Here is a 24,217-nt window from a genome sequence, read left to right on the forward strand (position 1 = left end):
AGAAACCCTAAGCTGTATGTGCATTTAGAGGCCATTCTCGGTGCTCTTTAGATGTGCAGTAGCTTTAGGTAATCTTGTTTTTCTGTACAGCTACCATTTTTTATTAAAGATGAAATCTAGGCAAGCAACTAAATATAGAGACAATTTATCTATATGAGAGCTTTTTAAAGAGCCAAAAACCATTATTCCAGTCCTGAGGTCTACAATACTCTGCCACACAGAGGACAGGGGAGGGGACCTGATCCTTCCCTGCATCAGTTTCACTTACAGGTCTCCTCTTCACCCTGGACAGGACAGTGAAAGGAGAAGAAAGATGAGTCCATCTATCTCTTGGGTTACATTCACACGGGTGTCTAAATCTCAGAGTTTGGCTGCTTTTAGAAGGCTTTTCTAAAAGCAGCTAGACTAACACAATACATAGTAGTCACGTTATTCATACATAATGTTTAGTAACTTTTATTTACAGACAGTTTAGCTGCATTTAGGAAAACAAAGAAAGTGCTGCGTCTAAGGTCAACGTTACATTCCTATTTTACAGCTATCTGCAGCTAAATGCGCAATGAGTTTAGCAGCAGAAAATGATGCTCTTCCCCTATTCTTCCTGAAATGTTGCAATCCATTGTCATGTTTGTTCTTATTCATCCTCATGTTGGTATTCATTACTTGCAGATATGGTCTAACAATAGTAAGTTGCCAAAGGTGGACACTGACTTTTTGGTAAAGTAAAATTTATTGGGATAGGTTCTGATTTCCTCCTACATCAGTCACAAATATCTCCTAGTTAGACGCTGGGATGTTAGGGGATGTACTCCTCTTCGCTTCATTTGTCTCAGGGCTATAGCCGCTGGCAGTAATCGAATGTCAATAAATCAGACAGGCTGCGTGAACCCAAGTCAATCGATAAATCGACTTGGGTACAATCAGCCTGCCCATTTATGGATCGAATCTCAGGCAGTCTCTGCTGAACCTGCTGATTTTCACTCCATGTATGGATGACTTTACTGTCTTTTTCTTCTTCTAGCAGCATATTCACACTGCTTGCATTTAAACAAAAACAATATTACAGAGATGCATTAATTTGGTGTCCTATACAGTATATGTTCCTTTAGCTGGCAGATATAGTAAAAGTGAGAAATGAGCAAGTTAAACCAGTAATATTACTGCTGATTTAGTAGAAAGGAGAGCAAAGGACCAGTGAAACAACTGCCAGTTTTGTTTTTTTTATATTGGGGAACAAAATCCTTGTCCTTCTGATTTGCAGTTGGATTATTTCCCTAAATTCTACATATTGTAGCCTCAGATGCTATTTTCATGGGAAAGGCAAAAACACAAAAAAACCTGCGTTTTTAACATCACTTTACACAGCAGCGCTACTAAAACACTCAGTGTGCATGGAGCCTTATAGATATCGGCACACCCAACACGTGGTAGGGCTAGGTTAAATAACCTTGAAATAAATGCAGTATAGTGTGTGTGTATTCTATAACTATAGACACACACGTGAAGGTAAGATTCAAGCATTTTATCTTGTTACTATACACTTTGTCTTTGTTCCTGCCCATGTCTTTTATAGATAATTGAGTTTACTAGTAAAAATGAGTAGCTTAAGAGTAGTTGCAGTTACGGTAATCAAGAATTTTATGTCACACCACACTTGACTTCACAGGAAGGCATGTGCAACTTAATTTTCAGAAAAAAGGAAGGCTGAACAGTTGTTTTTGCCTGCAGTTGCTTATCTGTCTGTGTTGTGACTGCTGCGAATCTCCTTGTAAACCCAAAAGAAGGTTGGCAGAAATTTTCGCAAGTGCTGCTTATAGCACCCATATTGAGAAAGAGAAAGCAAACTTCGATATAGCCTGTATCACCCTCCACATTCATGAGAAGACCTCCCTGGATCTATGTGATCCATATCCTGCAGTAAACTTTGTAGACCTTGGCACCTATTGCAAGAATTTTTTTTTTAACCGTCAGATATACAGTACATGATAATTAATACATAGATTTTAAAAGATAAAAAGAATGGTGGCAGGGTTTCATACAGAAGTAAGTTATACAGCAGTTATTCTTAAGATCTAATTATTATTTTCCTTTCCGGGTTGCATTGTCTTATAACAGAAATAACTTAGCAGTGTATACTGTGTATTGGCTAACACATACAGTTGAAAGCATCTGTGTATGAATGGTGTCCTTGTCTTCACAGCTCGAGAGAGATCATTACGAGGAGGAAGTTCTGGTATGCAAGAAAGCAGCCGCTGTGAAGGTATAATGGTGTCTCTTTAATATAAGGACTATTATTTTTAGGATGTTGTGGACATTAGGTTAAAGTATATGTGAATCCTCATCTTGTAAAGCACCACATTCAGTTTAAAATAGAAATGAAAGGCAAAACATTTGTGTATAGAGATAAACATAAACATTTTTTTCAAATGCCCTCTGTTATCAGCTGCATAAGGAGTTCAGAGAGATGGGGGCGGAGAAACAGTAGCACACTGGTCTTCCCAGTAAATGGCTGTGTAGGTGGGGTATGTTAGGTTAAGTCTGATCATTAGAGGAGGAGGAGCACGCTGTGCTCTCATGCCTAGTGTGGTCAGTGTTTATTAGGAAAGCAGAGGGACTGGCAAGAACACCAGGGATTTCACACAAAGCAAGCAATACAAAGAGAACAGGATACTTTTTTTATACACATACTTCATAGTACATGTTATAGCAGGCACATATCAGGAATATGAAATGTTGGATATGTGCCTAAGAATAAATAAATATTCTTTAATGCTTCAGCTGCATAGCAGGGCAACCATTAGAAATCTTGAAATCCCATACAGCCATCCTGACATGGTTCCCCTTTATCTTTAAATGTGTATTCTGTGGATCTGTATCTCTCTGCTATGTACCAGTGCCACAAACATCGTGACCTGACATATATTTTGTCAGTGCATGCTGGCAAAATAGCGTGTTAGAAAATGTGCTGCCCATTTACGGAGCTGTATCCTCCCCTAACCCCACATCTGTCACAGTGATGTATAGAATGGTTCTACCCTGGAGTTCTGTATCTGTAGGTGCTTACTGCCATCTCTCTGCTGCACAAGCCAGGTTATTGGCCCGCCCCACTTATTCAACTCTCAACAATCCAACACACAGCATCGCGGTATTGCTCCTTCACAGCCAGACTCTCCTGGCAGAGCATACCCTCACGCTCAGTGATTGGTGTGCAGACTAATGACTGGCCACAGTCCTCTCTGTCAGCTTCTGTTGCCATAAGCATTGCTCTCCACCTGCCGACTTGAACAATATCATATGATCAACTGAGTGGACAGTTTTATTGCAGAGCCACTCCGCTGACCTGGTATGGCAGCCTGTACCTTCCTATTGGTGGACCCGCAGTCTAGGATTATGTAAGCACAGGCCAGTCTTTATTCTGATGAACAGACAGTTGTCAAGCACTATACAAACAATGATCCACTCCAACAGGCTTTGGATCAAAGGGCTTTCTAGATGGTCACATTTCAGCTCTTGTTATTGTTTTTTTACTGCAGGGCCCCTGTATGACCTAATGCATGATTAATCTTTGTCATACTTGACCCCAAAAACCCTCAGCCAATGGGCAGCATAAGTGTAGATACTTTTTTTTCCCTTTACGTTTTCAATTGACGAGTAACCAGTATAATCCTTACAATGAATAAAACTGTTTGTGCTCACACATAAAAAAAAATTGGTTCTTTTAATTTTCTAGAAAACTCCACCTTGTCCAAACTTAAAGTCGTTTTCACGCCTTAAAGTTTTTTTTACCTTAATGCATTAGAAGATTTACCCTCAAATTCTATTCTGGTAACAACTGTAAGATTTTGGTTTCTCATCAAATGTTCTTCTGGTAACGGGTCACCAGGAAAAAATAGGGTATATATACTGAACGGGGACACAGAGTAAAAAAACATGACGGGTTCTGACCCCTTGAATACTCTATCCAAAACGAAAAAAAAAAACAGGTTTTGGATATATATACACTTCAATCAGAAGCAAAGGTGAATGCATAGGGTTAATACTGGGATGATATATGTCTTTCATGAAAGCTGTGTGTTATCATTAGGGAAGGGACAAACTTGGTTATGAAATTATATGGTTTTGCTACTAAGCATTTATACATGTTCTGTAAACTCGTGTAGTATACCAATCTGTTAATGACTCATATCTATGTTATTTCTTCTAGTTGTTGAAGATTCTGCAAAATCTCTGACAGAGACTTCCCCATCATCATATGGACATTGTTCCCCTCCTTTGCAGCCTACAGCAAGCAGCTGTTCACCAGGAGAGAATAGATTCCATTCTCTCCCCTTCAGCCTTTCCAAGATGTCCAGTACCAATGGCACAATGGGACATACCCCTCTCTCGTTGTCTGTGCAGTCAGTCATTGGAGAGATGAACCATACTTCCCTGCAAGACAGCCCACCAGAACTGCCCCACATGTCTAATTTGCATGGCCTTGAGGTGGGATCACTTGCTGAGGTTAAGGAGAACCCACCTTTCTATGGGGTGATCCGTTGGATTGGTCAACCTGTAGGAGTAAATGAAATGCTGGCAGGACTGGAGCTGGTAATTAACAACAATTTACTTAATATCACATAAGGTAACCAGTGAATGCTCCTAATTGCATGACTGACACACAGGTGATTTTTAGATTCATGGGGATGTTTGAAAAGGTGCTCAAATTGTCTAAGTTTTTCTTGACTTACATTCCTGGGCACAACTTTTAACTTTTATGTCAAGGGTGCAGTGAACTTCTCTAATGGGTGCAGGTATCCGTTCTGATTTTCTCATTCGCGGTTGCTACCTGGAGACCAAGACGCAGTCAGTGCTGTGAATTAAAGGAGAAAAAGTACAGAGGTATACTGCCTTAAAACAAGAAAACTCATTTTGTTTCCAAGAATAAAAACATGCTTAAAAGACAAGTGTGGCTTAAAAGGTAGAAGACCCGCAATTTATTTATATACAGGTCCATGCCTTGTCTCCCAAAGCCTCGTTCACATGGGTACTGAGGGTGCACCGTGAATTAGCCATTTGTTTTTTTGCAACTGAAACTGCCAGATGCTGGGCACAGGCATCCCATATTCTATGGGGATGCAGCATCAGTGACACAGTAACCTGCATGCTTGTTAAATTAAGACAAGCAGCTGAGTCCATGCATCACCTGTAAGCTCCAGCTACCTAAACATTTGGACAGTTCATAGTGTACAGGCCGTAGCACCCGCGTGAATGAGACTTATGTTTTTATAGTATCTAGTTGATATTTCTGTTTTTTAGACTGTAATATGTTGTGTATACCATTTACATTTGCATATTTTCATTTGTAGCACTGTTATAATCTTTTCATTAGGTTTATAAATTGTAGCAATATTTTATAGGATTTGTATTTAGATACCATTAGATATGAATTGGTGCTAATCTGTTTTGGTTTTTATGGTTCGTTTGACCAAATGCCTAAACTTTTAGTCACATGACAAGAACTACATGTAACCTGGGCAGCATTCTGTTTTGAAAAAGCAGGAAACGGCTAAATATATGGGTGATAAAAACATACTGTTTTACCTTCCTAAGCGGCTGTTCTTGTAGTACATAAACCTCTCCAAGTTAGTTAGGTTATCCTTCAACTCTCTGATTTCGTACTGAGTAAGCTTACTGCTTTCCTTGTCAGCTCCTACTCAGTTGTATGTGTGTGTGTACATATATTTCAAGTATGGATTTTGCTGTTTGCCTGGAATTTTGCTTTACAGTAGTTTTCACTTGGTACAAGTCGGCCTTAAAGCCTAAGTAAAGTCTAGGGCTGGCCATACATGATACAAATTTCTTGTACTGTTTCTGTACAATGCCCTTTAGATATACCTTCCATTATGTACAGCAAGGGCCTGTCTGATTAGATACAAATTGAAAGTGTTTTTTTTTTTTTTTTTTTTTTTTTTTAGCAAACTCTTTATTAATTTAAAATTTTTTGAAAAACACAAAAGCAGGACCTGGAAGCCTAGCACTCGCAGGAGCGGGATTATCCAACAATATAGTGTAAAATAGTACAACGACATAACCAAAAAACAAAAGAAATAAATAGGAAAAAAAATAAAGGTGTGTGCATGTGTGACTCTAGTTACAGCAACCGCATTTTGGCATATATAATCACCCAACATAGGTCCCCCCTCAACTACAGGAACAGTAAGTAATACAGGGCCAACAATCCACCAAACTTATGATTCTAGTCGGGTGCCAGGGGGGTCTATACAGTGGTAGTATCTGCTAACCATTTTGGAAAGACTTTATCAAACTTGCGAGGACAACCTCTATTTATAGAAGTGGCTTTGTAAAGTGGGAGTTGAGAGTCTACTAAATGTTTCCAGTACACAATTGTGGAGGCCTCTGTTTTTTTTCCAGTGCAGATTGAGTGCCTTTGTGGCATAATAGCAGTAGGCCTAGTAGTGTCTTCCCAGCAACAGTGCTGGAAAAACCCTCTGCCAGGCCCAACAGACATATTCTTGGAGAGGGAGTAAGTAGGATCTGTGCTAACTTGCTTATAACATCCATCACTGAGTCCCAATACCCCTGTACAACTGAACAAGACCAAAAAATGTGTATATAGTCACCAACATCCTGATTGCAATGCCAGGAAATTGGAGGAATTGAGGGATTAAGCCTATGGATCTTCTGGGGCGTGTAATAGGCTCTATGCAGAATCTTAAATTGTGTAAACCTGTCCCTAAGGGAGACTAACTTCCTAAAGGACATATCCCACATATCTGTCCAGTCCTCATCGGTCAAATTTAGAATATCCAATAACCACTTCTGACGGAGAGTGGACAAGGCAGGCAAAGCCACCATAAGGAGATGATTATATAGTGTCGAAGCCAGCTTGTCCTGAGGATCCAGCAGAAGGAGGGTTTCCAAATCAGAACATTTAAGCTGAATTGGTTGATGTGAAAACTGACTACTGAAGGTGTGAGCAAGCTGCAGGTGTCAAAATAGAAAATGAGGAGGGACATTATATTATTGACAGAGGGGAACGGTAGCAGTCTCCCATTATTATGTGAGATAGATTTAATTTTGTGTTTTGCCCAGGCCTGTGGGTTTGGCAGAGCATAAAAATGTTGCAAAATAGGGTTGTTCCAGAGGGGTACATGAGGGGACAATTCCATGGACGTATGAGACTCAAAACGTATGCCCGCATTCCAAGCTTTAAGTGTCGTGAGCATGGATGGAGTAAGGGGATACGGGGCCTTAAGACCACGAAAAGATAGTAATTGTAGAGCAGGCAGGGAACCCAGTACGGCTGCTTCCAGCATTATGCGAGAATTGGCAACCTCAGGTTGAAGCCACCAGTGAGCCGTCACCACCTGTGAGGCCTGGAAATATTTGGGACGATCAGGAAATGCCAGCCCCCCTTGAAGTGGTGGTCTCATGAGTGTGGTTAATTTATAGCGCGGGGGCTAAGTGTCCCATATGAAGGTGGGAAACATTTGGTTCAATTGGGTAAAAAAGAACTTGGGGATCCATTGTGGGGAGTGATGGAACAAACAGGTGAACTTAGGGAGTAATTTCATTTTGACAAGATTAATAAGTCCCAGTAGGGACAGCGGCGAATTGCCCCACGCGCTCAGCTTAGCCTTGACCTCTTGTGTGACAGGAGTTAAGTTAAGGGAAATATAGTCAGATGCATTACGAGAAATAATAACCCCTAAGTAGCAAAATTTGTCAACCCACTGCAAAGGAAGATCTTCCGGGGCATCCCTGAGCACCCTCATCAATAGGAAACAGTATAGATTTGTTCTAGTTTACCCGGAGGCTAGGGACACCAGAAAACATATTTAAGATTTGAAGTGCACCCACGAGGGAGGGACCCACATCATGGAGGAACAGCATGTCGTCAACATGCAGTGCCACCCACTCCTCCACCCAGCCCACTTGTAGTCCACGAATTTCAGATGAGGTTCGAAGAGCTTCTGCAATAAGCTTGACTGCCAGGGCACAGAGGGTCAGAGAGAGTAGGCAGCCTTGCCTAGTGCTGCGAGCCAACTGGAAGAAGGCCGAAAGGCTACCCCTAAGTCTAATCGACACAGTGGGTTGAGAGTATAAAGTGCGGAGCCATTGAATGAAGCGTAGAGCCATTCCCATCGTACGCAGCACCTCCGAAAGGAATGGCCATTCGACCATGTTAAATGCCTTTTCGATGTCAAGCGATGCAACAGCCCTATAATCCTGCCAAGTCTGGTGTTTAAGAGTTTTGTTAAGATTTTGAGATCCAAATTAAGGACGGCAATAGGCCTGTAGGAAGCATAGGATGTAGGGTTCTTTGGACTCTTGTGAATTGAGTAATATAGTCAGTATTCGTTGAGGGTGTAGCAAATTGTCCTCCAAACACTTTTTGTACAGGGAGGCCAGTCTAGGGGCTAGAAAGTCACCATGTGTTTTGTAAAATTCAATTGGGATGCCAACTGTATGTACCTGTTCAGTGGTAATGGGAAGCATCAACATCTCCCATTCCCTGTCTGAAAGCCAACCTAGCTCCAGGGGATCTAATAGGTTTGTAAGGCGGGAGACCTCGAAATCTGGAGGTAAAGAGGAAGCATATAATTGGCTATAGTAATTAAGGAATTCCTCCAGAATCTCAGTAGAGTAAACCATAGAGCCATCAGAGGAACAGAGTTCAGAAATAGTGATAAGGGGTCTATGATTTTGAGCAAGCATAGCCAAAAATCTACCATTTTTATCCCCCTGTTCAAAAAACCTTTGTCTGCTCTGTCGTAAATCCTCCTTAGTAACTTCAGCCTTTTAAAGGTGGAGGTCCCTCTTAGAGGTCAGTAAATGTGCAAAATTGTCTGGGGTATGGGAAGGAGCATAGGATTCAGCTTTCTCATCAACCTCTCGTTGAAAAGCTGAAACCTCAGAAGTGTGATCAGCCCGTATAGAGAAATTGGCCTCTAATTATAGACCTTAAAGGCATCCCACAAAAGACCTGAAGTTCGTAAGCCAGTTGGTTTGAATAGCAGCAATAATCTCCTCCATGGCCTTAAGGTGAGAGATCCACTGGGGACCCAACCTCCAGAAGTACGCTTTATGAGCATCCCAGGAGCGAATGGTCAGTGCCAATGGACTATGCTCTGACAGGCTGCTGGGCAGATAGTCAGCCCCCATAACATCAGCCAACAGGGAGGAGTTCACAAAGACCAGATCTGTGCGGGATGTAATTTTATGTTGCGTGGAAAAACAGGAGTATGTCCGGGCAGTAGGGTGTTTCCACTGCTAAGTCTCTGTTAAGTCCACAGCCTGGGTCCAGATCCCAAGGTCTCTCGAAGAGGACCTAGAGGGTGGAGGCCTATCCAAGGTCAGAGACAAGACTGCGTTAAAGTCAATCATGATTAACAACTTGGCTGGATAGTAAAGGGACAATTTATCTAATATGGAATGGAGTAGAATAGAAAAAGGGGTGGAATGTAAAGTGACACTATAATGTATTTCTGACCCCACATATGCAGAACCACGATAACAAATTTGCAGTGAAGGTCAAGGTGTACAGCATCAATAACACAAGGCAGTGATTTACTAATTCGCAAAGACACTCCTCTAGCAAAAATACCCATGGTTTCTTTAAGGCAAGGATTTTGCTATCCAATAGGTGCATCTCCTGCAATAGCAGCATCTGGGGTACATGAGATTTAATGTATTAAATAACAGGGCTCGATTAAATTTAGAATTGAACCCCTGGACATTCCAAGATAAGACAGCGAAACTCTTAAGACCTTTACCCGCCATGACTGTCTGAAGGGCATGGAAGTTGGATTAGCTGATCCACCATAAGAGAGAGCGGGGACCTAGAGGGCAGCAAAGGAGACACAAGCCAGCACACCAAAAAAAGTAACATTAGAAACAAAAAAATCCTCTGAAAAGAGTTTCCCTGAGGCCTACCCTGCCAAAGAGACATGAGCTTCTAAAACTAGGCCTGAGAGACAGAAGCTTTAGCCCAAAACAAAAATATCCAGTTACAGCCAATTAATGGTAAAGGGGTCCCAGACTGGAATCAATTTAAAAAAGGCAGTTAATCCTGAAAGGATGTCCATCAAAATGTGGAGACAGAGGGAAAAAATAAGAACAAAAATTGAAGAAAAAACTTGCAGGTGGCAGGTAAGCTCCTGTAGACCAATGCCGTCATCTATGGGTTGAAGACTGTGTGTACACCCAGAGATGCAGAATAAAGTTGACCAGCAACAAACATGTGATGGAAACTATGTACTACTGCCGAGACAGGGAAGTAGGTAGTCCCACTGGAGAAACACCATTGGTTCCGAATGACTGGGAAAGGTTGAAGAGGCACATCCCAGCAGATTAACGTCTATCCAGCCAAGTCGTGGCAGCATCCACGGTGTTGAAGAAATGGACAGAGGTTCCATCAATCACCCGTAACTTGCTCGAGAACAGAAGACTGTACTTGACTCCCTGTTCTTGAAGGCGCTTGCGAAACTCTGTGAAGGTACGTCTCTTCTGTTGCACCTCCGCGGAGTAATCCTGGAAAATGGAGTCCTTGACGTTTTCATGGTGGAGATCCGGTCTATTCCTGGCGGCCCCCAGGATCATGTCTAGGTCTCAATAGTTAAGCCACTGAAGGGGAAATGGGCATGGAGGGACACCAGGTATAGGTGGGGCTTCTCTATCTGGCTATCTGATGGATGTGTCTGGGTTTGGCGATTGCCAGAACGGTACTTGCCTGACTGCATTGTGCCAAGTGTAAAGTTTGGTGGAGGGGGGATTATGGTGTGTGGTTGTATTTTAGGGATTTGGCTTTTGCCCCTTAGTTCCAGTGAAGGGAAATCTTAAGGTGTCAGCATACCAAGACATTTTGGACAATTTCATGTTCCCAACTTTGTGGGAACAATTTGGGGATGGCCCCTTCCTGTTCCAACATGACTGTGCACAAAGCAAGGTCCATAAAGACATGGATGAACGAGTTTGGGGTGGAGGAACTTGACTGGCTTGCACAAAGACCTGACCTCAACCCGATAGAACACCTTTGGGATGAATTGGAGTGGAGACTGCAAGCCAGACCTTCTCGTCCAACATCAGTGCCTGACCTCACAAATGCACTTCTGGAAGAATGGTCAAACATTCCCATAGACACACTCCTAAACCTTGTGGACAGCCTTCCCAGAATAGTTGAAGCTGTTATAGCTACAAAGGGTTGGCCAACTCAATATTGAACCCTACGAAATAAGACTGGAGTGCCATTAAAGTTCATGTGCGTGTAATGGCAGGCGTCCCAATACTTTTGGCAATATAGTGTGTGAAGTGAGTACACCCCTCACATTTTTGTAAATATTTTATTATATCTTTTCATGTGACAACACTGAAGAAATGAAACTTTGCTACAATGTAAAGTAGTGAGTGTACAGCTTGTATAAAATTTCTGTCCCCTCAAAATAACTCAACACACAGCCATTAATGTCTAAACTGCTGGCAACAAAAGTGAGTACACCCTAAGTGAAAATGTCCAAATTGGACCCAATTAGCCATTTTCCCTCCCCGGTGTCATGTGACTCATTAGTGTTACAAGGTCTCAGGTGTGAATGGGGAGCAGGTGTGTTAAATTTGGTGTTATCGCTCTCACTCTCTCATATTGGTCACTGGAAGTTCAGCATGGCACCTCATGGCAAAGAACTCTGAGGATCTGAAAAAAGAATTATTTCTCTACATAAAGATGGCCTAGGCTATAAGAAGATTGCCAAGACCCTGAAATTGAGCTGCAACACAGTGGCCAAGACTATACAGTGTTTTAACAGGACAGGTTCCAATTAGAACAGGCCTCGCCAGGGTCAACCAAAGAAGTTGAGTGCACGTGCTCAGTGTGATATCCAGAGGTTGTCTTTGGGAAATAGACGTATGAATACTGCAAGCATTGCTGCAGAGATTGAAGGGGTGGGGGGGTCAGCCTGTCAGTGCTCAGAACATACGCCGCACACTGCATAAAATTGGTTTGCATGGCTGTCGTCGCAGAAGGAAGCCTCTTCTAAAGATCATGTACAAGAAAGCCCGCAAACAGTTTTGCTGAAGACAAGCAGACTAAGAACATGGATTACTGGAACCATGTGCTGTGGTCTGATGAAACCAGGATAAATTTATTTGGTTCAGATGGTGTCAAGCGTGTGTGGTGGCAACCAGGTGAGGAGTACAAAGACAAGTGTGTCTTGCCTACAGTTAAGCAGGGTGGTGGGAGTGTCATGGTCTGGGGCTGCATGAGTGCTGCCGTTACTGGCGAGCTACAGCTCATTGAGGGAACCACAAATGCCAACATGTACTGTGACATACTGAAGCAGAGCATGATCCCCTCCCTTCGGTGACTGGGCTGCAGGGCAGTATTCCAACATAATGACCCCAAACACACCTCCAAGACGACCACTGCCTTGCTAAAGAAGCTGTGAGGGTAAAGGTGATGGACTGGCCAAGCGTGTCTTCAGATCTAAACCCTAATAAGCATCTGTGGTGCATCCTCAAACAGAAGGTGGAGGAGCGCAAGGTCTCTAACTTTTGTGAGATACTGTTTACCTGTGTGTGTATGTATGTATGTATGTGTGTGTGTATGTGATATATATATATATATATATATATATATATATATATATATATATATATATATAATTTTTTTTTTTTTTTTTTTTTTTTTCTGCTTATGCAACATTTAGGGGGAGGGAAGAAAAAGTTTACCTAGAGATACACTTTAATGTGGAATTTCACTTTCTTGAACAACATTAAGTATATCATGTTTACTTGTTTCAACTTTTCTTCTGCATGTCTTCAGTTACTTCCTGGTTTCTATGGCTAGGCAATTTATATAATAAAATGCCAATTCCAAAAAAGTTGGGACACTTTTTGTAAAATATACATAAAAAGAGAATGCATTGATTTACAAATCTTATAAACCCATATTTTATTCACAATAGCAAAAATATCAAACATTTAAACTGAGAAATGGTCATTTGAAATTGATGATAGCTACATGTTTCAAAAACATTGTGACAGGGCCATCTTTACCATGGTGTAGCATCCCCTTCTTTAACAACACTCTGTAAACTTCTGGGAACTGAGATCAGTTGCTGAAGTTTTAGGAGAGGAATATTGTCCCATTCTTGCCTGATACAGGATTCTGACAGTTAGCTCAACATTCTTGGTTCTTCTTTGGTGTAAGATGCTCCAAATCTCTTCAGTTGGTGAAAGGTCTGACCTACAGATTGGTCTACTACAAAGCCATTTTGTTCTCATAGAGGCTGTATGCAGTTTAGCATTGTCCTGCTGAAATATGCAAGGCCTTCCATAAACAAGACATCGTCTGGATGGTAGCATATGTTGCTCTAAAACCTGGATATATTTTTTTAGCATTGATGGTTCCTTCCCGGATGTGCCAGCTGCCCATTCCATACGCGCTGATGCGCCCCTATAACATCAGAGATGCAGGCTGTTGAACGGAGTGCTGATAACTAGCTGGAAGGTCCATCTCTTTAATCCAGAGGACGAGGCTCTCATGGTTTCTCAATAGAATATCAAATTTTGATTCGTCTGACTATAGAACAATTTTCCACTTTGCAGCAGACCGTTTTAAATGAGCTTTGGCCCAGAGAAGACTGGTGTGTTTCTTTATTATATTCAGATATGGCTTCTTCTTTACATGAAAGAGCTTTACCTTGCATTTTTAGATGGCACAGTGAACTGTGTTCACAGACAGTGATTTTGGAAGTATTCCTGAGCCCATGTAGTGATGTCTATCACAGAATCATGCCTGTTTTTAATGTAGTGCCATCTGAGAGCCTAAATATCATGGGCATCCAGTTTTGTGTTTTGGCCTTCTTGAAATCTTTTGATGATATTATGTACTGTAGATGATGATATATTATGTCTTTGCATTTTTATGTTGAGGAACATTCTGAAATTGTTCAACAATTTTTCAGATGCGGCTTTTCGCAGGTTGGTGAGCCTCCACCCATCTTTACTTCTGAAACTCTGACTCCCTAAGATGTTCTTTTTATACCCAATCATGTTACTGCCCTTTTGCCTATTAACCTATAATTAGTTTAAAAATGTTCTTCCAGCTCTTCCATGTTAGTACAACTTACTTTGCCAGATTTTTCTTGTCCTGTCCCAACTTTGAGACATCTTGCTGCCATCAATTTCAAAATTATACATTTTCTCAGTTTAAACATTTGATATGTTTTTTTTATAAATAAATAAAATACGGGTCTTTGAAATTTGCAAATCATTGCATTCTGTTTTTAATTTAGATTTTACACAGCATCCCAAATTTTTTGGGAATTCAAGTTGTACATACCAGGAGTCTTCAGGAGGAGGAGATGAGGTTTTTTCTCAGGTAAATACACCCTCCTGCCTGCATGCCCGAGCCAAGGACAAAATAAAATAAATAAATGCTACATGAATCGTCTGCCCTTACTCAAGATGGCCACAGCAAGAAATGCTAGGGGGTGTTTTTCAAAGTGATTTCTCAGCAAAATAAAGCATTGAGACATGGATGGATGGGTGAGTGTGCTTTGAATATTAGAAATTAATTAAATAGCATTTTTAATTCAGATGCATTATGGTGCTCAGATGCAACTGGTTTCACTTTAAAGGTAATAATTTTGTTTATAGAATTGTTATTCTGAACTTCGTTCTAATCCAGTTTGATAGAACCTGTGGGAGGTTGATCATGTGACGGGTTCTCAAGAACTGGGCTCAGACCAAACCCAACTCGTCTTTACTCTTCATGTGGGATAAAAGGTTTAAAGGAAACTTGCACTGAGAAAATACATAGGTTTCCACTGTGTGAACAATAGGAATTAATTGTTTAAATTTTCTGTGAAATTTTAAAGTGGCTGTGAACCTCAGGCATGAAACTTGAACAAAACAACCCCCTATAGTGTGCACTTGTTTTAATTAAGAGCACTAAGTGTCATTTCTGCTTTGTTCCTCTGCTGTCAGCATCATTAATCACTTCTGGCAGGTTTCCTGAAACCAGAGAAAAGTGGTGACACAGGAGAGACCTTCAGCAGATTGACAGCCTCCGCTCTGTTCCTGTGAGCTGTGTGGAAGGGGTGTGTCTGTTCCCTCCAATCAGCCCTTAGAGCTCTCCTCACTGAGCTCTGTGGAGTGTGACTTCAGCTCTCTGCCCCCTTTTTTCTGAACTCTCAGACAGGCTTATAAATTCAACACTTTGAATAGGTGTAGAGAAGAGAAGACTGCCGATAAACGGGTACAACTTATGTAGGAGGATTTGTTTCATCTCTGTGTATCACCTGAGGCCAGTCACTTCACTGGATATACGTAAGGGTTTACAACCACTTTAAACCTGATTGATTACTGCTGACAACAACTTTGTACTCATTACTCTTCTACTATTTTATGGAATCAGTTCCTTTGTCGCAATGTAATTGTTGAACAATGTAACTATTTTTCCTCTTTTCTTTTGGTTACCTCTTAGGAAGACGAATGTGCAGGATGCACTGACGGCACTTTCAAGGGGACAAGATATTTTACCTGTGCCCCTAAAAAAGCACTTTTTGTGAAACTGAAGAGCTGCAGGCCAGACTCGAGGTTCGCATCACTTCAACCGGTCTCCAATCAGATTGAGCGCTGTAACTCCCTAGGTAACACCCTTCAAGACACCCAACTGGATGAGCTCCACTATGACTATTTGTTTCTAAAAATGCCATATAAATATACCCAGTATAATTTTAGAAAACCTAGAACGTGTGCTCATTCCTTTGTAAGGCACGTGTATAGATTTATTAAAAGTTTTGTCCCTGTAGATTGAGGTCACACCTTTTCCAGTAACATATTGGGAGCTTTACTGGCTCTGCCATTGCTCAAGCAACTTCTTCTACTACTGTTTTATTTACAACTTTCTTTTCTTAATAGCTCCTCTGTGTAATCGTAAAAACCTGGACCTTTTGATCTATACTATCTAATCTTGCAGGACACTTGTGGGATTTTAACTGGTTTTCTTTGGTTAATTTGACTGATCTGATTGAGAAGTGTCACTAGGGGTGGTTTAGTTGTCCATAAGGAAAGATATATTGTCATAATTGTTAAAAGTATTAATAATAGTATTAACAGTAAATTTAAATTTTGTTCTGTTGTAAGCTTTTGGCGGCTACTTAAGTGAAGTAGTTGAAGGGAACACTCCTCCACGAACAGAAAAGGAAGGCTTAGAGGTAATGATTGGAAAGAAGAAAGGTATCCAGGGCCATTACAACTCCTGCTACCTTGACTCAACCTTGTTTTGGTGAGTAGATAAAGTTCTTATATCCATTATATGCTTTATGATTGTACACATCTGATAACATTTTAAAACTGCACTCCTCTTTTCATACAGCTTATTTTCCTTCAGTTCTGTGCTAGACTCTGTCCTTCTGAGACCGAAAGAGAAAACTGATGTGGAATATTACAGTGAAACACAAGCACTTCTTAGGACGGAGGTTGTGAATCCTCTGAGAATGTAGGTTAAATCACAGCCTCACATTTAATAACATGCATTGCTGATACATGTGTGATCCAGATATATAGTGTTTTAGCAATGCTTCAAAGAAGGCATAATCTGTTATCATATTTGCTTCTACTGTTTCTTGCCAGTTACAGAAACATATATGGTGTAACCATATAAAGATGGATTTACTGGGGATAAGTATAGTGTAATGCAGTTGGCACTATATAAATCTTGAATTATAATAATGAAAACTATTACCTCAGTCTAATTACCACCTTAGGCTTACAGTACAAAGTACTTCATTTTAACCATCCTGATTGAGAACAGATGTCATAGCATAATTGCTGTCACCTTATCAAAGTGGTACTTAAAAAAAATAAAATAAAAAAAAATAAAATGGCGAACAGGCAGGATTTTTTAATACAGATACATATTAACATAATGTCTCTTCTGCATTAAAGTTTCTTATCTGCTTGTCCACCCTGTACACTGAGTTGCGCATGTGCAGCTTTGTGTACAATTTTTGCAGAGCTGAGATGAATGACATCATTTCAGCCCTGCCAATGAAAATGGGAAAAGAACGGTACCGGGAATCAGACAGGCCGAAGATATTAGCAACCTGCAGGGAGCTCCAGGACAGTGCAGTGATGGTGTGAAGGTGAGTATAGTTCTGTTTAAACTAGAACAGTGGCTGGCATGTTTCAAGCAAATTGGCTACACAATTAGTCGCAAATCAAGCTCCGTCTCCTTTAGCAGAGACTCTGCGATAAGTTTACAGACCTGTGCTTCTCTATTCCTAGGCAGTCAAGTGCCATCATTTGCAGACTTCTGGGACAGATTTAATACTGATGATGAGAAACGGACACATAATTAAGTCATCAAGGTCATGTTCCAAATGGGTTCAACTTTAGAGTAGCTAAAGAAATTCATGACTCAGCCTGTAACTTTGTAACAAATCTGTCTCATGATGCATCTCACTGTTTAGCATTGCTTTGCCATGCAACAGAATTGATAAACGTCTACCAGTATGTCTTCTTTGCCCCTCTTTTATATGGTTTCACTTTGTTAGTACGGCCTAAGTTCGCTTTATTTTGTCGCTAAGCTTTATCAACTGCCATCCCTGTGTCCTGTGAAAGTGATCCAACTGGCCATTAAGATGTGAGTGATTAAGTGAAATGGCAGTTGATGGTGCTTAGTCATGAAATCCAGGAAAGACAGGTCATTAACAAAATAAAGCTAAATCAGAGCGAGGAAAAGAAGATTATTTAAATAACAGGTACCTTGTGGTATCTGCTCCCTGGCAGCACCAAAGTATTGATAATAATTGTTCATAAGCTCAGTTTGCTGAGATATAACAAATTGTATTTGCCATTGTATTTGCTGACAATAACAATCACATAGCTTAAAATAATGATTGGTGCGGCAAATAAAATGTGTTATAACAGGTGATTGCAGCATATATGTGTGCATTGTTGTTTTTTAAGCAATGGCAGTACATTAGTTATACATAACATATGATAAGTAAAGGTTTACTGTGCTGAGAAAGACTATGTGAATACAATATCATAATAATAATGGCAAGCTCAGTCATTTTGTTTTCTTTCTTGTACATTGAGTTGCACAGGAAGTCCTAAACCTTCATGTTATAGTGCTGCCTACAACAGAAATGGACACGGGCAACAAAACAAACTGTTATCACAGAATAACCCTGCCCATAACCAGCATGCCTCAGTTTTAGCTAGTATCCTCAGGAGAGTGGAGTGTTGGTGTCCTCAGGACAGTGTTCAGCTTTGCTGTTCTCTGTTCTGTTGCGAGATTTGTTTTACTACCACAGCTACTGGTAGATTCATACCGGATATGTTGAATCCAGGAAATTTCTCCAGTCAACCAATGAGCACAGGGTTTTCCAGTTTACCCTCGTGTTCTGTCTGCGACAGCCCTTCATTTCCTAAAGTTCCTCCAATTGTTTACAGTTACTGGTAGATTCAAGTCTGATGTGGAATGCCATATAAAGCTCTCCAGTTAGCCAAGCAGTGCAGGTTTCTAGTTCTCTCTTCATTATCTATACAAATAATGAACTCTGTGATAGTCCTGCAGTTCACAGTTACTATTCGTCTTTGTTCTAGTTCACACTGTACTCCGCTATTCAGGTCAAGCCAGAATGTCTGGAAATTCCTTATGAAGTTATTGGTCCAGAGCTGAGAGAGTTTTGCTATGCCAATTTCTGCAGCTCACTGTTGAGCTGTTGTTAGTACCTAGCAGGCTTATGCTAGATTGAGGTTTCCTACACTTGTGGTATTTGCTACGGACGCAACTGTAGCTGACTGGCCAGTGTCTGAACTAGAGGTCTCATCCTGCAAGGAACCATTTCTGGTTTTGCATCGGGACAAGGTGATATGCAGGACTTCATTTTTGCCTAAGGTAGTTTCTGCCTTTCACATTTTACCTCTCAGCCATGGCTTCTTTCAAGTTCCACCTTTTTCTTTTAAGGCACATTCTACTAGATCTGTGGTCTTTTTGGCATCAATATTCCCAGATTTGCAAGGCCACAGCCAGCTCTTCTTTTTTTGTTTTCAAATTTCTACATGGTGGATGTTCCGTCCTCATCGGATGCCAGCTATGAGCTTACATTCCTTTAGGTCGCTCTGAGAACTGTAGGTAGTACTCAATTGCCTGTTTTCCTGGGCCCATTGGCATTTGTATGCCCACTCTCCCATTGGATGCTTTTGGATGGGCCAAAGGTTAATTAATTTGTTTACCCTCAATAGACAAGCAAGAAAAAGATTTTATGGTATGTACAAAAATCATATTTTCTTTGTCTATTGAGGGACATAGGTTTCACCCCTTTGTGTTTATATTCATGCTCTCAGTACTACTTTGCTACACAACTGAGGTATACTGGTTGTGGGTAGGATTATGCTTTTCTGGCTGACAGGTTTTTTTTTTTTTTTTTGCCAGTGTCCATTTCTCCTCTAGGCAGCAGTAAGACCCAAAGGTTGAAGACTTCCTGCATCCCTCAATGGACTCCCCCCAAAAAAAGGATTTTACAGTGAATACAAAAATTATTTTTTTTTGATAGGCACCATTTTTAATTTGTTTATTTATCTTGTGTCTCATGTTTACCTTCAGATATGGATATGTATGTGCTACAAAAATAATGAAACTGAGGAAAATTTTGGAGAAAGTGGAAGCTGCATCAGGATTTACATCAGAAGAAAAAGGTTTGGGTCTGTTAATGTTATATAAGACTGCCATGGTTATTTCAGCTACATTTCAGCAGCACAGCTGTGGCCTCTTAGATTGAGAACAGCCTCTTTTTCAGGGGACGTTAAGTGGACTTATTGCTGCTGTCAATTTAGGAAAATGTTTGTGATCTCTCTTGAGTACTCCTACGTTTCTATTTAAAAGTTTCTGAAACATTTGGTGAGGAGAGAAGATGGCAAGCAGATTATCGATTTATAACTAGCAGGAAAAGTGCATTTGGAATGGGTAATTCTTTGGAAGCATGCTACCAAACACTGGAACATACAGATATAAAGTGATAAAAAAAGAGTTGTCAGGGAGCTGAAGTTGCACTCTGCAAAGCTCAGTGAGACCTCATTGGAGGGAAGGGACACACCCTCCTTCACACAACACAGGAACAGAGCTGAGGTGGTCAATCACAGGCTGTGTGCTGGAGATTCCTTCCCTGTCACCTTTTTACCTCCTTGGTATAAGAGAAACTTGTCAGAAGTGACCCATCCAGATAGCAGAGGAACAAGGCAGCAGAGAGAAATTACACTTAGTGCTCTGAATTGAGACAGGTACATGCTATAAGGGATATGCTTTGTTCATATTTCATGTCTGAGGTTTACAACAAGCACTAGCTGATCTCTGCAGCTGCAGACAAAATGACCACAATATTCATCCTTAAAGTTCACAGTAGAACCACTGATATAAAGTTGATTCCTTAAATAGCTAAGCTTCCTCTCCCAGAGCTAAACTTCTGGCAGAATGATTTTAGAAAACCTGAGCTCAGCTCCCTGTCGTTCCCATTCCTCCAACAGTGACTCGGCAGCTGTCCAGCCTTCTAATGTTTAATGCAAACAGAAAGCAGGTGCTTTGAGAGGAGGGGGAGCATAGCTCTTATCCTAGTTGCTGAGAAAACAACCTGAGCTTCATTTCTTCTGCCGTGAACATTTGAGGATTAATTGATCCAAAGTGCAAGCATCTGCAGAGGTCAGTGAGATTGCTTGTTTTTTTTTTCCAAATATTTCTTTATTAACGTATGAGTACACATACAAATACGGATAACACAAGTTAGATTCAGTGTATTTACCATTACAAGTATGCTTATAGAATAATAAGCTATGAACAATACATCAGAACTCGAAGCCTATATTGTGGCAAAAAAAGTACAAGATTATACGTTTCTTTTTTTTTTTTTTTTTTAAATAAATATAAGGAAGGGGAAACAGATGGGTGGAATGAGGGAGGGGAAAGGGGGGACAGGGTAGAATGAGGGTTGGGGGGGGTAGGAAGGAGGGGGAAAGAGTGGGTTAGAACCCAGGAGTAGAATGTAGCAGCTAACATTCCGTGGATTAGACAGCATAATCATTGAAAATTAAGATAGGTAGGTGTTTATATATCAGTTAGAGTCAACAGTACATTATGGGTCGTTTAACCATAATGACCATAACTTTCGGAACTTAGAAATCGTTAGGTTAGTAATAGATAACATTTTCTCCATTTCACATTGGTGGTTAAGCGTGGATATACAGTCTAAGACAGAAGGGTTTTGATTTGAGTTCCACAATCTAGTGATTGTATGTTTAGCTGCAAGAAATATGAGAACTAACCTAGTGTTGGGAGGGAAATTGGGATGCCCAGGTGTAATAGAGCTAAGGCAGGGTCAGGGTCTATCGGAGCTCTTGTTATCAGAGATCCTATGTGGAAGATTTAGTTCCAATAGGACCGTAAGAATTTTCATTGCCACAAAACATGGTATAGAGAACCGGTTTCTCCACAATTCCTCCAGCACTGGGCATTGTGAGTAGGATAAAATTTAGAGAGTTGTATCGATTTTTTTTATATGATTCCAAGTGGGTAGCGCAGTGGGAGGCGGAGTATGTAAAAGAAAGGCTCTTTGCCAAGTTTCCTCAGAAAAGGCAGTACCTAATATGCGTTCCCATTTTAAGATAGTATTTGTTTTAGAAAAGCAATTGGTCTGATTGTACCAATTGTAAAATAGTGAAATGCCTTTTATAGAGTATGAAGATTCCTGAAGGAATCTATTAAGCGGAATAGGTAGCGACAGGTGCAAGGGTATTGGGTGAGCATGGATAAAATCCCAGATTTGTAGATAGGTAAAAAAGGAGGAAGGGGGAAGGGAGAAATGTTCTCTGTGTTCATAGGTGTGGAGGGAGTCATTATCATGTATATCCACAAAGTATTTGATACCATAGGATTGCCATAGAGTGAGGTTGATATGCGGGATAAAGTGGTATAGAACCGAGAGGGGGACTAGAACCTTCTGTGTGAGTGTATTTGATAAGGAAGGAGGATTAAAATCTGACCATGCTTTAAAGGTTGTGAGTACTGGAAGGATCTTGGTAGGTGAGTACAGAGCTTCTAGTTTGATGGCGATTAGTAGAAAATATCCTACTGGAAGAGTGGAGGATTCTATGTGTGCTCAAAGTTTGTGGTTTGGGAGAGTCCACCAGTGTTTAAGTTGGTCTAGAACACATGCTTTGTAATAATTAAGTATATTAGGTAAACCCATACCTTCATTTTTCTTGTGTCTCATGAGTACCGGATGAGTATCTGGGGGGTTTATGTTTCCATACGAACTGGTTAAAGGTTTTTTGAAGTTGACTTAAGAATGCATTTGAGTGGAATGGTGAGAGTGCGAAACAAATATAATAACTTCAGAAGGATTATCAATTTTAGGGCCGCTATTCTACCAGAAGTAGATAAAACCTGCGTGCGGAGTTTGTCCAAGAGTTTGGGAAGCGAGGATAAAAAGAATTGATAATTGTAGTGGAATAGTTGAGTTGGAGACTCTGTTAATTGTATTCCCAAGAAAGGGATAGAGGAAGAAGTCCATTTAAAAGAGAACTGTGTAGATAAGGTGTATTTTAGGTAATGAGGGACATTAATCCCTAGGATTTGGGATTTTATTTGCGTTTAATTTGTAATAAGACACCTCGCTAAATTGGTCTAAAATACGTTGTTGTTCCAGGAGTGATATCTCGGGTTTGGAGAGTAGTAGCATGATATCGTCCGCAAAAAGACTTGTGTTTGCTAGCCAAATGGAGACCCGTGATGTCAGGGTTACCTCTTATTTTTTGCACAAGGGGCTCCATAAATAAAGTGAATATGATAGGTGAAAGGGAGAACCCCTGTCTAGTGCCATTGTATATAGTTATGAGGTTAGACAATAATCCTGAAACGAGAACACTGGCTGATGGATTGGAGTAGAGGGACATAATGGCGGAGTGCATCCAGCCCGTAATACAGAATTTGGAGAGTACTTGTTGGAGAAAGCCCCAGTCGACCCTATCAAACACCTTCTCCACATCCAAGGAGAGGAGCAGAGAAGGCGTTTGGGAAGCCCCAGTGGAGGTTATTAAGTTGATTAGACGTCTAGTGCCGCCTGGGGCTTGACAGCCTGGTACAAAGCCCACCTGGTTTGGGTGGATAAGGTGGGGCAGAACTTTGTGTAGTCTTAAGGCAAGTAGTTTGGCAAATATTTTAACATCAGAATTTAAGAGGAATATTGGCCCATAATTGGCAGGTTTCGTTGTATCCTTATTTGGTTTAGGAATGGCAACATCACTGCGTGCAGCATTTCAGAAGGGAATAAGCCTGAGTTGGATGCAAGATGGAAGACTGACAGAAGGTGAGGCGTTATTTTGTTAGATAAACATGTATAGTATTCATTAGTAAACCCATCATCCCCAGGGAATTTGTGGTTAGGGGCATGTATTATAATGTCGAGAATTTCTGAGGATGTAAATGGTTTCAAGATAGACACTAACTTGTCTGGGGTGAGTGAGGGTAAATTCACGGATTGGAGGAAAGTAGAAATGAGAGCTGATGTTGGTTGTGGGGTAGTAGTGTCATTGCGTAGGTCATAGAGTGACTGATAATAGTTGCTAAATGCATTAGCAATATCTTTGGAATTCTAACATTTACAGTTAGAGTGAGAGTATGTAATAGAGGAAGCTTGTTGTTTGGTTTGTTGAGCTTTGACTTGTCTGGCTAGTTTGGCGCCAGCTTTATTGCTTAAACCATACGAATTGGCTTTTAGAAAATTAAGGTGGTTTTCGTGTTTGTGAAGAAGCCAACGTAAAGATTGTCTATCTCTAAGTATGGCTTGAGAGATTTGGGGATCTGGGTTAATCTTATTTGCTTGTTCTTGGGAAGATATGGAATGAAGTAAGTCTTCAATCTTCCTCGTTCTCTGTCTCTTAACCAAGGCTGCTAATTTGATCAGAATGCCTTTCATATAAACTTTATAGGTGGTCCAAAGTGTAAATCTATTAGTTTCAGGTCTGTCGTTATTCTGGAAAAAGTTATGATGCTCTTGTTTGATCTGTTGTTACGGTTGTTTGTTCTCTAAGAGTGAGGAATTGAGTCTCCAGATGGATGGAGGGGTATTGCGGAGGTTGTCCTCAAACTTAAGAGTAATGGGAGCATGATCAGACCAAGCGATTGTAGCAATGTCGAATCGTAAGACATTTTGTA

General features: G+C 40.7%; 1 protein-coding gene across 4 annotated transcripts in view; it reads left to right on the top strand.

Annotated features, from left to right (window-relative positions):
* The window catches only part of CYLD (CYLD lysine 63 deubiquitinase), a 170,682-nt gene that overhangs the window by 107,737 nt on the left and 38,728 nt on the right, over positions 1 to 24,217 (top strand). For all 4 annotated transcript variants that reach the window (XM_089684206.1, XM_089684204.1, XM_089684203.1 and 1 more), the window contains 6 exons: positions 2,201 to 2,260; positions 4,205 to 4,587; positions 15,485 to 15,650; positions 16,147 to 16,288; positions 16,379 to 16,501; positions 19,619 to 19,710. In XM_089684206.1, coding sequence (XP_089540332.1) covers positions 2,201 to 2,260; positions 4,205 to 4,587; positions 15,485 to 15,650; positions 16,147 to 16,288; positions 16,379 to 16,501; positions 19,619 to 19,710 — 966 coding nt within the window. The remainder of the gene's footprint in view (positions 1 to 2,200; positions 2,261 to 4,204; positions 4,588 to 15,484; positions 15,651 to 16,146; positions 16,289 to 16,378; positions 16,502 to 19,618; positions 19,711 to 24,217) is intronic.

The sequence above is a fragment of the Staurois parvus genome, unplaced genomic scaffold (genome assembly GCF_062004578.1).
Source record: "Staurois parvus isolate SC_StPar_1 unplaced genomic scaffold, SC_StPar_1.0 ptg000339l, whole genome shotgun sequence".
Classification (NCBI taxonomy): domain Eukaryota; kingdom Metazoa; phylum Chordata; class Amphibia; order Anura; family Ranidae; genus Staurois; species Staurois parvus.